At 33.1% G+C, this 16,869-nt stretch overlaps 1 protein-coding gene across 1 annotated transcript in view; it reads right to left on the bottom strand.

Moving 5' to 3' along the window:
• Positions 1-12,323, bottom strand: part of LOC124360215 (aquaporin AQPcic) — an 81,223-nt gene extending 68,900 nt beyond the window's left edge. Inside the window, exon 1 of the mRNA XM_046813627.1 lies at positions 12,275-12,323. Within this exon, the coding sequence (XP_046669583.1) occupies positions 12,275-12,308 (34 nt within the window). The 5' untranslated portion in view covers positions 12,309-12,323. The remainder of the gene's footprint in view (positions 1-12,274) is intronic.
• Positions 12,324-16,869: the final 4,546 nt, after the last annotated feature.

The following is a 16,869-nucleotide window of genomic DNA, read 5'->3' as shown; positions in this document are numbered from 1 at the left end:
AAACATCATAATGATTTACAATAGGAGAGAAAATTAAAACATCAAGAAATAATTTCTTAACTTTACATCATACAATTTCAAACCATAAGACTTTCCATTTATAGGCAACATGACGTTTTGATAACCAACAATAAAGAGCTTTTGTACAGGGAACACGTCACTCGCTTATAACTCTCCACCTGTACAATTGATATAAGCATTGTTTTCGGCGAAATATTGTTGATTGTTCTGTTATCGCCACTAGTGAAGGCACGATCGTAGTTTTATTGTTTTTGCGGCAATTTCTCCTGTGAATGACTATAGCGATATCAATCAGAAGTTGCCACATTTTTCTATTCTTATGGTCACACTCACTTACACATCTCTCCAGGATACACTCAGTAAGATGCACCCGAAATAATGACATTTGAAATAATGTTTCCAATACTGTTATTTAACTTGTGCCTAAATGCACATTTTAGAAACGTGTTCTGATTGTACCAGAAAGGATACTTTTACACATTTAATCATTCAAAGCAACCCGTAATATTTTGGATTTAGCATTTCCAAAACAATTTTTTTATCACTAGTCGCGTAGTACTTCCTGAAATACATCAGCTGTAGGGTCAATTAAGAGCAGACTGTGTTAAAAGGACGTTGAGTTCTTCTCTTTAAGAAAACTAATAACCTCATGCACTTTTATATCCTTATTTTACGTACATATTTTATGCGAAATATCTCATTTTAAAGATATAACCATTACGCAACCAAACGCATTTTAATTTTTGAGTAAATTGTTTCCCTTTTCAATATTCAAAGATGACGTACAAAACAGTTAGAGATATACAATTGGTCTTTACAATTTGAGATAACTAATTTAGCTGGTTATAAAAATACCGAAAAGATAAACATGTTTGGATGCGATTATAGCTTTAACATGAGACAATTCCCATTTTTATATGACTTAAAATAAAGTTGTGAAAAGTGCATAAGGTTTAATATTGTTCTAATTTGGAAAACATCAAGATAGCTGCCAGCACAGCTGAGTCTTATTGGAACGAAAATGAGCGCAATGAGTAGCCTATAGGCGTGAAGATTTAATACGGGTTTTAAATACAACTTTCACACAACCATTGATAACCTTGTGGTCCTCAATATACTAACTAGTAAACCTTTACAAAACGTGGCTGTGGTTCGGATTGCAATCAGAAAAGTACACAGTTGCGTAGTAGAAAAGCTGCAACTTATGTAATTCGATATGTTCACATGTTTAATGTGAGCAGTGAGCGCTGTGTGTGGTAACCCTGGTCCTGCTTCAGTCAGCTGGCAACTCTATTAATAACAGCTGTTCCCCTCAGACAGCGACAGCCGGGCTGCTCAGCTGATCCTAGTATCATATCAGTACAAGTGTTCTGCTACCCAGGTTGGCCAACTGCATAGCACACTTGCTCTACTAATTTATCTGTGCCTGGCATATATAATATACGCTCTCGTGTTTATCTACGATAGGCATACGAGCAATTTAAATGTCTCAGTACGTACGGAAATAATTTCTTTATATTATTAGTCTCCCTAGTTGAAGAAATAAAACATACAAACAAGCTTTACATCACTATTATTTAAATAAACCGATTATTTCTTGTATATCCAGCTTGCATGTACGGCACTAATGAAAATGAAAAGTAGAACACGGCTATCAAATACAATCATGTTCGCTGATAAATATATATGTACATAAAGGCACGGTATATTTTTTACCTAAAGAATGAGTTAAATCACATGGATATATTGAACTGCTGTCTTAATACTGTTTCTCCTTTTAGGATTATTTTAAATTATATCATAAAATCTTTTGTAAATACCCCTACATTTACAAATATACATTGACCAATAAAAGGTCTTTTATTGTTTCTCGAATAGATTTTGAGTTTTGTCGCATAGTCTGAATGTAAGGGTTTCACCCTTATTTTTCGTCAGCGTTCGTGAGGTACCTTATCTAAAAGGTACTTTAAATTCAGTATTTTTAAGGAAAATAATTTAGTATTAAAAAAAGTTTTTGAATAAAGATGTAAAGAGCATTTATTTAAAAATACATTTTATAACTTTTAACCAAAAATGAAGAAATTAATACGAGAAGAATTGTCTCATATGAAACCAATCGAGAGGTCCAACAAGACTGTCAGATTTTACTTATATCGATACACATTGAATAATTTGTAGCGTTTGAAATGCGAGTAGTGGAAGTATACTAAATTGTAAATTATAAAAAATCTGACCAGGTCGAGCATATAAAAAACAACGTAACAAAAAAGTCTAATGGATTTTACAAAAACACAACAAATAAGATTACTTCTCAACCTGGTTTCCTCATATTTTTTCCATCCTTGAATAAATCCGAAATGAAAAATGAATCTCTTATTCTCATAATTCGCTTCGTGTGTTTTAATCAGTTGTGAGCAATGTAGCTTCAAGGAATGGCTTTAAACGCTACAAGTGTACTCATGTTCATGACGATAAATGGTTGTAGTTGTAAAGTTATAAAATTGTTAATATGCGAGTAGCAGTTGTTAATGTTTTGTAGAATTTATAGTATAGTGGCACATAGTAAACCTTATAGTACTTTCACAATAACAGTACAACCGTGGGGTTAGGAGCCTGGCTGCTGATAACAGTAGAGCCTATGATACCTTATCTTACATCTGAGACACCGCTATTTGCATCTAATTAACCAGTTTTGTAATCCATCTATAGATTATATTGGCGTTTTACGTTCTAAAAATACTTATTTATCTAAAGATTAGATAATACAGATACTAGTTTGTACTATGGCATTGAAATCGTGTACGAAACTGCATACAACGCCACACAATCACTGATTGTTTTCTAATACAGCATTATAGGAATTCATTTTCAACGTGCAATAGGGTTGTAAAATACTGTTGGATGACTGTGTTGTATGTAGCTATTGCTCTCAAAACTTAAAGAGAGATTTTCCATATAGAAAGTATACTAAGGATATCATCGTAAATATTGTGAGGATTTGAGGTGTTTTAGGAATGAATTTCTTTTTCATGTAATAGAACCGTAAACTACACGCAACTCATAGATTTCTTGCTTTTAATCTAGGAATAGATTTGAGATACAGAAAATCTTATGAAGTTTTAATTCGTAATATTCTTATACGAGGGTCACTAAGTCGCAGATGGCTAACATCATTTAGGTTGAGTAAATAGTCGTAAATTTAAGTTTATTTACTTGCACATATTTTAAAATTTAGTGAATTTCTCATGCTACATTTTATTTCTCGATCGTAAAGAGTATGCTCGTTAGGTTAGATCATTGCTTAGCTCCTTAAAAGTTGCCGGCAACAACAAATTAAATCGACAACATTACGAATAGAACGAGAGTATTTATACGCTTCTTAAGAAATTCCATGTTCCAGGCAGTTTATTAAACCATTCGTCAGGGATTTAATTACACTCCTTAATAAAGTTTGCCCTTTTTAGATATTAATAAAGTAACCTACATAATTTAGAAATAAAAAATCATTAATAGATCTCAAGATGCGTGACGTTTAAGGTGGATTTTGTAAGAACTTGGCCTGTTATAAGTAGCTATATTCATTTTTTGTTATTTAATTCAGTTTAATTATTGAGCCTTACGAGATTTACTTGCGTGTACATCGTGCATTTTTGATCTCCAGATATTTCTGGAAATTCTACAATCGTAGGAGTCTCTGCCATATTGGAGCTTTTATTTCCAATTTTCAGTTCACTCACACTCATAGCTGCATGCTCTTTCTCTTTCTATATTTCTTTTTATAGTCATAATTATTATGCACAATATTAAAATGTATACAATGAACGGCTTTTTCTCTGGACCTGATTTCTAGTTACCTCTAACACCTTTTAAAATGATAATTATCCCTTATAAATTAGCAATAGTATTTTAAAAATTATTTATAACAAAAGGAGAGGCCGATTCCCTTTAAAGCCTTATTCTACCCATCCTCGTGGGCCACTGGCCGTTGCTAGGATCTTATCAAACAAGATAAGGGAAGGACCGATACAGTAAAAGGTCGATAGTAGTGATAATAGGCGCTAAGGTCACGTACAGGATTTGACCCTGCGCTATCTATAATTTATATCTAAGGTTCTACATCTTAGACCGCTCGGACATTGGTACTCCCAATTTGAGTTTGAAAACATATACAAATCTTACCAAACCATAATTGATTGCTAAGCGGTAAAACACTGCAAATAAAATTTTTGAATCACTTTCCTGGAAGGATGTTGTAACCAACGAAGTAAGTAGCTTTAATTAGTGCTTACATTTTTAAAGCACGTACGAGACATAAAAGCCACGCCTAATTGCTTGATAAGGCAGCTCTCAGCCCAGGAACCGGGAGCCAACTGCATTGTATATGCACGACCTGGTTTTCTTGAAAATGATAATAAATTTCCCCGAACAATGAATTGATCGTCAGATGCTGTAGTTTTCATGGATTTCGTAGTGAGAGGTTATCAAAAGAGTTAAAAATACGACACGGTAATGATTTTTTCAGAGAATATTCTTCTTAGCTTCATAGAATTAAAACGACCTTCACACATTTAATTATAGTTATATCACCATCACACAGCTAGATAGAGAGACTGAAAGTTTGACTTTATAGTTAGCGGTCGCTTATTTTATTATTTATTTATGTGTCTAACGGTTGATTTTAAGTGTCGGAAGCTATGAAAAATATGACCTGAGAAAAAAATTTATAATGTTATATATTTAACCCTTTCGATACCCTTTTATTCTAACAACTGCAAAGAAATAGCGCGGCTGTCGATGAATTTGCTTTTTAGGGGAGATTTATCTTTAAATTTTAAGAAAACCCAGGTTGTGTGCTTATATACAGCCGAAACTGGCTCTCAGCTGCTAGGCTATAAGTTTTAAAATCCCAAGAATACAAATGGAATGCTAGAAATTCTTCAGTTCTTGGATTGCAGGCTTAAAGTGATGTGCTGAACAGTAAATCTAATATCAGTACAAACATGTATTTGAATTAAAGAATGCGGTGAGTTAAAGCATTTACGTCAGTGAAAACAAATATTTATCAAATTAAGACAATATTCTTTTGGTTGATTCTCCAAGTAGATGAATTGTTGGCACCTTAGCTTTCCAGCCTATAAAAATTTATTGCCTGGATTCCAATTCCAGTTTGGTAATTGCCAATTTATATGGCAACAATAAAAAAGAAAAGAATTCGTCTTAAAAGACTTACCATCTATGAAAACATAATTTAACGTCTGTTTTTATAATTTGTTTAGAACCAACTTGACTATACATGAACTTCTTCCCCATCTCATTCCATTTTACCTTCGTAACTATTTTGATTGTTTGAGCGTTATCGAAAATTACAACTCGTGGGGTAGAAACATTTTATTTCGGTCTGTCTGCCAGCAAGATATCTCGAAACCGAACTCATATCTCGAAACTTTTGCATGACGTTTCATTTCTGTATGAGCAACACTGAGTTCGATGTTGATGAATGGCACTCCATGGGAATAGGGTGTTAGCGAAAAATTTTATTTGGTTTTATGGGTAACCACGATGACAACGAGAAAATTGCAGAATAAATACACGTGTAAACAGGTTGAGTACAGGCATGTGAGATTTTAACGTTTAAAGAGCATATTTCACAAAAGAGATAATTGAAAAGAATGCTTTGTAGCGTAAATGAGGCAATACATATTTATCTTTTTAAATGCGTTATAACAAATTTAATACAAATATAAAATCTATATTTAACCAAAACAAGTTATAAGTATATCGTGGACTCCGTATTGAAATTTTATAAAGGAATCATGCCTTATATCAGCTGGTGATCTCACACAGCATAAGCCAGGAGATTAGCCACATTTCGACACACACTGTATGTAACTGGCGAGCCGGCGCCATGCCTGGTGATATTGAGGAGCTTAACTTGTGTCGTCACAAGAATGTGCTATGATAATGCTGTGCCTGCAAAACATATAGAATGTACGAGTACATTCCTTTCTAGATTATTGAAGATAAATAATAACGTCTATTAATAAGCTACACAAAAATAGGCCTGACTTCCACATACTGGAAGAATATATGAAGAAACTAAATTGAAGCCTAATTGAAACTAATCATGAGATCAACATAATTATGGAAATTGATAGTGAATTAAGTATAAATTGTATTTATGTAGACCGGTACAATTCGATTACTTCGTCCATTTGCTACCAATTGCAATCTTATAAACTTGATAATTTTGATATAATGAACTAAGCATATAAAAATCTTGAAACCAACTTATCATGATGAACTTTCTTCATCGAACGTTATAACGTAGTGAGTGGAACGATGAAACCTGCAGTGTAACTTTATCCAATGACATAAAACGCAATATGCACAACTCGTAGGCTTTATATCGGTACATGCTTGATGTAAATGTATATAACTTAGATAAATTTGTTTAGAACACGTTGCTAAAGGCCGTATAATAAGGATCCTATTCATGTGTCTGACACACGCACACGCGCAACATGCTCAGGGATAACAAGGTGCCCACGGTTATCGATGCTGTTGGGAAGGAGTTGCCAATATATAATCCTCAGTGGGGGAAATATTCTTTGTGATTCGCCGAGACTTGAGTGATTCTTCTACTATGGGGCGTCAAACTGTCAGGCTCTTAAGTATTCACACCTTGGAAGTATGGAAGTTTTTGATAGTTTCAACAGTCCGAACATACCTTCTGGAGAAAACCTACCATCCTTGTCTAAAGTGCCACACATGATAAAAATCCTAGCGAACAAAGTAAAATCAAATAAGAAGTTTCTGCACTTTCATTTTGCTTCGTTACTTTAGCCAAAAGAGATTGATTAGCCAATATATCAACTAAACACTTTGGCTTCAGACTTGTCATCAATACAAAAGCTCGAATTGAGAGAATTACGGCAGTATGACTGTGTAAACCCTATCTTGACCGGTTTAATCTCAGTTTAGTGTTCCGTTTGATCTTACAGATTATTTGGTATATCATCGTCTTCGAGGTGGACAATAGTTTATCGTGAAGTTTGGAGTTTACGCCCAATCAATGGTGGCTTACTACAAGCTATCTCGTACTTAACGAGAGAAATTGCGGAGCAAAACAAAAAATGGCAAAAGATTATGGCAATTTGATGCACTAACTAGATAGAATGGCTTGGTAAAGGTAACGAAATACAGAAACTTTGTTTGGATCTTGTGTTGGCACGGGTATTTTGTGGATTGTCGATTAAAGATTTATTCGTTCTGAGGGGAAAACCCGAGTACCAATAAACTCTTAAATACGGATATAAAGATTTCCGGAACATCATATATATTAGCCAACTATTATTAGAATCAATATGTTAATATGTTACGAATTCCATACATAAACTAAAGATAATTTGTTCCAAAACTTCTGTTTTATATTCCTGTGTTCCGTGAAGGACAAGCGGAGGGACGGCTGTCAACTGAAGATGACAAACTAACCGCAACTAACCAAGGTCTGGTTGTCGCTGATTGGCTGGTGAATGTGTCCATTACATGTGTTACTCCAGGACAATCAGCTGTTAATGTGTAAAAAGAGTCAGCTTCAACGACTGCTTGACTGGCCTAACCTCAATTCCTTATCTTTGACGGTTGGCCTCAGTCGGTAAATAGAGCGCTAGAAACCACTAACCGAACGAGTCAAGGGTTTTGGAAACTAGCACAACCTTAAAATTTGAAATTAACATCATGTTACTTTTCCTGTTGCACTTTTATTGTACTGCATAAACTATAAGAGCTGTTTTTTTATTCTTAACTGGGTCCATGACATAATTAATAATTTTACTCTTATAAGAGGGATCTGAAAGATCCACTAATACGTTTAACACTTAGCCGACAGAATGACTATGTTGAACTACTAAGTAATAAAATTTAAAATAAACTTATACATTTTGATTTTGTTTTCCATATGACATAAAACTTTCATCATCTGAGCAAAAGTGTTTTTCGGCGCTTAATCGTATTTCTGACCTCAAAATCACCTACAATAAGACTACACATCAAAAGCAACCACTCTTAGTGGTGAAAACCGCTATTTTATAACGAAAAGTATTATGTTTGAATCTTTTAAGGGTACGTGAAGAAACACATGTATTAGTACATCTAATAATTAAACTATATTGTGAAATTATTTTTTAAAATTTCACAGCTTTAGGTAATGACTAAAAATTTAGTAACCTAGTAATGATATAGTTTATATAAAAACAGAAACATGTCATATTTAAGAAAAGCTAATTATGCTAATTAAATTATTTAATAAAATCGCTTTTTATTAGTTATTCTAACCACATCCTCAAATTTTTGATAGGTAGGTGATAGGTAGGCAATATAAAAATGCTATAACATGTTCACTGTTTTATCGTATTTCTTAGAAGGAATTAGAGTCAAAATCTAGAGCTGGACCCAAATTATGGGCGGTTTGTGGTGGGTGGAAATCGTGTGACGTGTTCGCGTTCCCATCTCTACGTACTGGCGTCTCCATGACCACAAAATCGTTTGCAATCTTGTGATTTAAATTTCCAAGAAGTAGTGAAAGCAATTATTTTGCAATTTACACTTTGTCAATTGCAGATTACATGTTTGAAATTTGGGTTAACGTTTTTGAGAAATGGCGATTTCATTGGCAATTTTCACAATCTACTTATTCTATAGCTAGAAATGGTTTGTCTGACTTGGTGTAGCTTACAAAAAGTCATCTAATGTGTGAATATTCTCTAGAGATATTGATAGCCACACAAGGTACCAGATAACTATAATCAAAAGGAATATTTAGTAATTCATTTACAGATGCATTCAAAGCTGTAGTAGTGATGTAAGATTTTCGGATCCTGTATCACAGTGAATTCAACTCTCTTACTTAGGCATGAGTATATGAATATGTATGAATAATTAAAACACAGTTATTTGTGAATACTTCTTTTTATACTAAATATATTTTTAACATTAAGCTTTATGTGGGAATGCCCATACAGAAGAACATAATATGAACATTGTAAGAAGCTACATTTCCCCAGGGGGGGGGTGTTCACTTCTGGCTATATTATAGCTTCCAGTTGAACCGACTCTGAGTAGAGCAAAGACCAATGTATCACGTAAATCTAGAAAACCTATTGGACGTCCAGGAGCGGTACATCACCAACCGCAATGTCAAGATGTTGGTGTGTGAAAATAGATCGACAGGTTTAATCACTGCGGGAGATCATTTTTGAAGTTTGGTGAAGCTCTATAACTTTTGTTTCAATATACTGACATTTAATTAAAATATTATAAAAGATTCTTTGAAGAATTAATGGTGAAGCTTGTGTAAAATTTCAAGTCTACAGGTCAGTTTGTTTTCAAGATATCGTGTTTACAGATAGACAGATAAAAGGCAGAGAGATTTTGACTGGCTTCACTTGCGCTCAGGCAATGAGTAAATTCGTTTAATTAAAATTGTAGTTACAATCAAGAGTTTCTAATTACATAAACCGCACTAGCACATCTTTTTCTATAAGGAAAATGATTACTTGAAATATTTCATAATCATAATTTTAATTTTTAAATTTTTTGACGAACCAATGAATGTAATAATTGAGTATACAAAGCTGTTTATCATTTATCATTATTTTATTTTTATCACATGTTTTATTAAAATACAATTTTTGCATAGAAGCTGATAGCTCATTTATATTGTTTGTAAGAGAACACAACTTTATTTTTCTAGAAATTGATAGGAGAGTTAAAAACATTATCAGTCACGGAAGTTTTTTTTGGTGAATGTAGAAACAGGAGGGTATTTGGAAACAAGAAACAATACTTTTTCTCAGCTCATAACTTTCCTAGGTTGACGCACTTAAAAACGTTATCACATAAATGTCATCGTCAAAAAACTGGATGAAGAGACTGTAAGTCACCACTTCCAGTGTTTTAGCATGTTTAGCTGAAGCGGATTTAATATTTATTTTTCACCTTATGGTTGTTTTTAGTAATAAATATAAAAAAATATGATCGTAAAAAATATCGTTTAATATTTTCTCTTTTATCATCCTCCTATTTAAACTTCCAACTAAAATAGCGTGACATTCAATGTTTCTTAGGAGAAGTTTCATCTATAGAACTCAAGAAAACCCTGCTTTTGCTTATTTAGTGCAAATTGGCTCTGGGCCCCTAAACTATTTTTGTTGTACCGCAGTGTAAAATGACAATATAGTAATATTGTATTGTATTAAGTTAGTATTATTTTTTCAAACATATCAAACAAGATGTTGTACGAGACAATTTGCAGTAATTGCAAAATGAGAATAATCTGTCCACTCGTAGTGTTGATAGCATGAAATGTGAGTCCTATTTCATAGACTGAGGAGGAAATGGGAATAACATACAACTACTTAAAAGAATCCTATTGTCCATAAAGAGTGAAATACCCATACGTATTAGTTGTTACCGCAAGTTTTACAACCTCTGATATAAAGACAGAAAGAGATCCGGAGAATTTACTCCTGTCAATAACCCATTCTAGGAGGCAGATAGAGACTATTAGGCTCCGCTGTAGCAGCAAAGATCTTCTAGGTCTGCTGAAGATAGGGAAAAAGAAATATGGACAATTTCCTAAACCACCAACACTACCGTGAAAGAATTTGATAAATCTCCAAGTCAACTTAAGGTTACAAATTTCTTAACTATAAAAGGCTACGAAAGTCTGTTCCTAGTAACGCAACCAGGAAATAATTCCAGGATAAGGAGTCCATTCAATAAACCTTCAGTAACCACAGGAATACTTAAGGTCATTTGTTAATCCAATGATGTTTCTAGTCAGTGTCCAAAACGTTAAGCGAACAAAGCTAGGTTATGGTTACAAAATATTTAGGTGATATTCAATGGCCTAAGGAATACATTGGGAGAATATTAGAGTCATTAAGAAATTAATAATGACAGTTCTTTGAAAGGCTATTAATGGTATAGGATAAGTTTGGCCAATTAACATGAACGTTTACTTTATTGATTCACGATTTCGAATTTAAGGAGGTATAAAGTTACATCTTAATACCCATTACTTTAGAATAGTTTTCATCGTTAATAGATGTGAAACCATGACATTTTGTAGCCTAAACTACATTTCCTGTAGCCAAAGTTCCTAAAGTCATTTGCTCTCCTTACACTATTTGCAATGTCTCATTAAAGGACTTAGCCTACGCCATGGTACTCTCTCACTCATAAGAGAACCTACAAAGCAATCATAACTTCTGTTGTGTGTGTACCTTCTCTTCAATACCCCACGGGACGACTCAAAGATCTGAACTGTCACCCTCCGTCGGTCCTTTAATTTCTGGATTTATAAAATAATTTTTCAAAGTACATATGATCGATGGACCGCAATACTGAATCGGTGTCTACATAACTGTGCTCATAGTGATATATTGGCTAGTTTTGAGAATATTATTTTATTTCGCTAATTTTCGATAGGTTTAATAGTTTCTTGCATTTCCAGAGGACGTTTTGAGTAATTCGTCACACGTTCATAATAAACTGAATTACGACCATTACAATAACAAATGTATTATAGTGTTCAAGTAACTACAGCGGTTCGCACCAAAATAGTCCGATGACGTATGAGGCAGTGTTGCCATATCGCTACTGACCACCCGATGTTCCCTGGTATTGAGACGGATCAGTAACATTACAAAAACGTAAAACTGCCAACAGTGTTGGGCACGGGGTGTAAAAGGGGGGGAGGATAAAAAACGCAATTATCACCATTGGACTATTTCGGAACAAGCTGCTTTAGTACCCCACAATTTAAAATGTTAATCTTAGATTGCTGTGTAAGAGCTTTGAGTGTTGAAGCTAATTTATCTTTTGTTTTAACACAGTTGCGTAATAATTAGACGATATATCATGCCATTTATAGATTATTCGTAGTCTAGCTTCCTTATATTTAATATATCGCAACTATCATTGTAATATGGTAATTTTTTTATTGTAATGAATGATTTTAAAATTTTTAACAATGGAATATACACTTGGCGTGTAATAAATCTTAATTAGTTTAAAATTTTGCTAATAACTAACCATTTATTATTTACAGACCCAAAAATGTAATACAGTATTGAGCAAGCAGTGCTTGTAGTTCTTAAGTTAGCAATGATTGGTATCGTCAAAGGATCTCAAATTATGAATGAAATGCCGTAGGAATAATCTATTACATAAATTTAAAACAATCACTTACCTAAATTAAAACGTTTGGCTAACCACGTAAGCATGTTGTAGAGATAACTAAAACAAGTAATAGATAACACAGGTAAAAATATCTCGGTAGGACTCAAACCACGCGTCACCTAGGCCCTGGTGCCGGTTGTAGTGCAGAAAATAATCCGGGCGGGATAATCCGTTGGGTTGGCTGTACTGGTGACGCGTTGGTACGCTTGATTGGTTGATAAGTTGCTGGCATATTGTGGTTTATTACAGATACAAGAAATGATAGGCGCTCACAAACCTTGGCTATCTGTGTTCAAATCTTGCAATGTTAGAAAAATCCTCAGAAGATTGATTTCCAAAGAAATAGTAAATGAGAGCTATGTTTCAACATAATTGTATCTCGAGTTATATTGCAGAACCTCCTGCAAAAACATATCCAGGAAAGTCCACGTACGTCGATGGCGGCTATGTTGCATGATACCAATTACGCTCTAAGCTGGTTAAAGCCGTGGAGGAGTATCGTTTGTATCGTTTGGACACGCTAATTGGCCTTGACCTTGCGGCCATCTTTTGATTCACACAATTCCCAGGGAAGTGCGCAGGTGACCATCAAGTTCGCGGAATTTTGCGTCAAATCAACTGTCGGTACGCTATAACAATACTGACTAATCTTGTATCCAATGTAATTACAGACAGAATCCATGTTTTTTTGTCAACCCAATTACATAATATGACATTGGCATCAACCAGCAACGCCTACAACAATGGACTTGAATGCAATGAATAAAATGATTAAGGCTAAATTTTCAAAAGAGGCAGGAAAACATCAAAATGGCATACCATACGGAAAAATTATCTGGACAAGCCAAGAATGGGCTAAACTAACTATGGTAGAACATTTGGTTTGTTTATTTTCGTTATGATTCAATATGATGATTGTTTGGAATCAAGGAGTCCAGGTCTTAAAGGAATGGAATTTGATATTGCCAACTGAATTTTAACAAAATATCGACATAGCCCGCTTTCGGTATCTCCCTGTTAAATACGAGGTCAAAACGTAGACAGCTCTCTGGTAGCATGGAAATAGTAAAATAAAATTAGTGATTGTCAAGGAGATAAAGATTTCACCTTCATTCTGTTGGCTTTAATCCAACTAGTACTTAGTTATCCACCACTTCGTTTGTTATCTATATACAAGAAAGGAATATAATGCTAAAATGTAATAAATATTATAGACAACATTTAAACAAACTTCACAGTTTTTGACTTTTCTGAAACTTTCCTTGATCATTGAAGTTTAGTAGTACAATTACTTTTACTTGTATTTCATACTTGTTAATCGAGTCCGTAGGTTACGTAGCAATTAAGAACTTTCTTCATTCTTTATTATTTTTAGATCTCGTAAAATTAAACTATAAATAACAAAATTCCAATCATGTTTTGCACACCCTCCAGAGCATACGTAGATTCTTATAACTCCCAATAATATATATTACGGCATCATAAAATAAATTAAGATATATATATATATATATATATATATATATATATATATTATTTGTAGTAAATTACTTTACAATTAAAACAAAGTGTTTTTAAAACATTGGCACTATATTTCGGTGAAAACCGTCTTCAGGTGCAAAAATTGTATAAAATATAAAAATATAAAAGAAAACAGTACAAACGAAAGTAAATAAACAGTGAATAAGTAATAATAATAAATACAGATGACACGAACTAAACAATTGTTCCATATGTTGATTTCAAATTTAGACGTTTTTGGCTAAGTTATCTGATGTTGAGTCCATGTGGAATTTTGCTCTTTAAAACCAATTGGTGTGCTTGTTCTAATGTTCTGAGGTAAATTGGGTTTGAATTTGTATGTACTTGCCGAATAGGTTTGACTGAATATGTATTTTCAAAAGTTTCATTGTGATTTATACCATGAGTCACGACAGTTTTCTTTAAATCTTGGTGTTTATAATCAAATCGGTGTCCTGTCATTCTTGTCCTCAAGGTATTTGTTGTTGAGCCAATATAATCTGCTGGACATTATTTACATTGAATTTGGTAAATCACATTTTTAGATTCACAAGACAAGTTGCCGATGATAGGATATGTCTTGCGTGTTTTACTAGTAGTGAATTTTGAAGAATTTGGTAACATTTTACAAATCAAACATCTTGGTTTATTACACGGATGTGATCCTTTTTGTTTTGGTATTGATTTTTCATTGGTGTTTGTCATTGGTAATTTAGGTTTGACCAATATATCTTTAAGAATAGGAGGTCTTTTAAAGATTACTCTAGGAGTTGTTTTACAAATATCATTAGTTGAACTAGAATTTTGTAAGGTAATAAATGCTATTTTAAGAATGTTATTCATTTATTACATATATATATATATATATATATACAAATCACCATATTTATGTCGGTAAATCGTTTGGTTGTTCATACTTTTTCTTAGATCTTATCAGTAGCAGCGGATTTATTCATCTGTCTGTCTTGATTCATGAAGTTTTATACATGTCAACTAGAATTTGATTAAGGAGATTGCCGACAACAATAGTCTACATTCTTCTTTATAACGCTCTATTATTTTACTGTCTAATCTGCAGAGACAGCATTGTACAGGGGAGCTTGAATCAAACTGATTTACGCTGATTTAGTAGCCATCTTCTCCATAGCAGACTATCATTGGGTACTTAATACAGGCAAATGTGTCACACTAAAACGAATCAATTCGACTCGATCTTTCGAAGAAACTGTGGAGATTATATCTCTCTTATTGTTAATTAGACTAACAATGAGAACTCCCACTTATCTTCACTTGGGATCATTGAAACGATCTTGACACACTCCAAAAGTCTTTATATAGACAAAATTCATTACTTAGATACTCTCGTATATTATTGTGTTAATGCAAGGTACCAGGCTAACCCTCATACGAATGAACTTCTCATTATCATCCTTATTAATGAACTGTATCTTGAATAATAAAAGACTGGATTTGGTTTAGTTCCATTATGATGCTGCCTACGATGATCTTGCCTTTGAATCTTGACAATCAGCGTGGTATTTCTTCCTTTCTTTTTTCCAATTCCAAACGAAGTAATTTAAGAGCACAACTATAACTCTGTCTACGGCTCCATCTGATGGATAGTCCTAGTAAAGCTATTGACATAGCGTTATAGTAGCGAGCTCTGTTGATTGGTCCTTATTAATATCAGCGATTAGTTTCAGTTTTAATTGTGTAGTCATTGTATTGGTGATAAAAGAGAGTTTTTCATTAAGAGAAGATGATAATTGAGAATATTATTAGTGTCGAAAGCCAATTGGCATTGTATACCGACACTATCTAGTTTCATATATATATATATATATATATATATATATATATATATATATATATATATATGTATAAAATATTTAAGAAGAGGAAATTTTAAACCACTTTATCTAGTTGTTTCATAGATGGTTTTAAGGTAAAAAAGTAATATATGAGAAAAATCATTTTTATACCCTTCTATTTCGACCTTAATCCAAATTAGTGTTTATATCACGAACGATTTTTCTAAGGACCATAAATCCATAGAAAAATCGGGTTATATCCTTGTACAATATAAATAGCTTCTCTGCTCCTTGAATGTTATAGAGGTTTATGCAGGAACAAGAACGTAGCCAGGAAAACATTTTAGAGGGGGGAGGGGTCCAGACAACTGATATTTTCCCACAGAGAATAAGGCCCCATTTTGTTCCTTAAAAAGTTCTTGACGCGTTTATTTGTTGAGAACGACCTTGTAGCAGTACATGTTAGTAATATAGTTTCCATCTCCATGTTATTAAGTATTGTTCGTAAAAAATCAATAAAGCATATTTGATTAGCCTTCAAGTGTTATAAACCAAACTTACAGTTATGGTCATAATGTTGTGAAATGGAACTATATATGAAATATATATTTATAAATGAAAATGATGGAGATAAAAATCTTGTGACTAAGTTTGTTGAAACTTTCTCAAATTGTATACATTTAGTATTTTATAACTATAAGACAATTTAGTAATAAAAGAGTAGGAAGTTGTTAATTTTGTCATGTTAAATGTCATGTTTAATTTTATTTAAATTTAAAAGTAAAGTGTTAAAGAAAAGTAGGCCGAAGGAAAACAATTATTAGGCTATAACCAGGACAAACTGGCCTTCAGAAAAATGTCACGACCACAATATTTCAAGCCACGGTGTAATTGACCAGTTCAAAGAAGTAATCCATCTCCAGCGACACTAGAATCTATCTCAAGATCACAAAGACAGGTTCTACAGCTCTGCTTCTATACTCTTTGTCAACAGGGAGATCAAGTTCAATGTTTCTACGCCATTTTTTCTGATGTTTTGAACAAGGTTCTGTAGCCGTATAATTTATTGCTATTAGTGTAATATTTTAATTCAAAGGTGTTCGTACATATAAATTGATTTAATGAAAAATAATCTAATAATCACAGAAAATTATTTAGATTAATTACTTAAAAATGATTTAATTTAAACACTCATATTTACTACTAATAATAAATAAGTGTAAAATAGTACCTCTATATACTTATGACTGTGTTTTGGTAAAATTCTGTCAGC

Source organism: Homalodisca vitripennis, chromosome 4 (genome assembly GCF_021130785.1).
Source record: "Homalodisca vitripennis isolate AUS2020 chromosome 4, UT_GWSS_2.1, whole genome shotgun sequence".
Taxonomy (NCBI): Eukaryota; Metazoa; Arthropoda; class Insecta; order Hemiptera; family Cicadellidae; genus Homalodisca; species Homalodisca vitripennis.
This window is presented reverse-complemented; position numbering and strand designations above follow the sequence as displayed.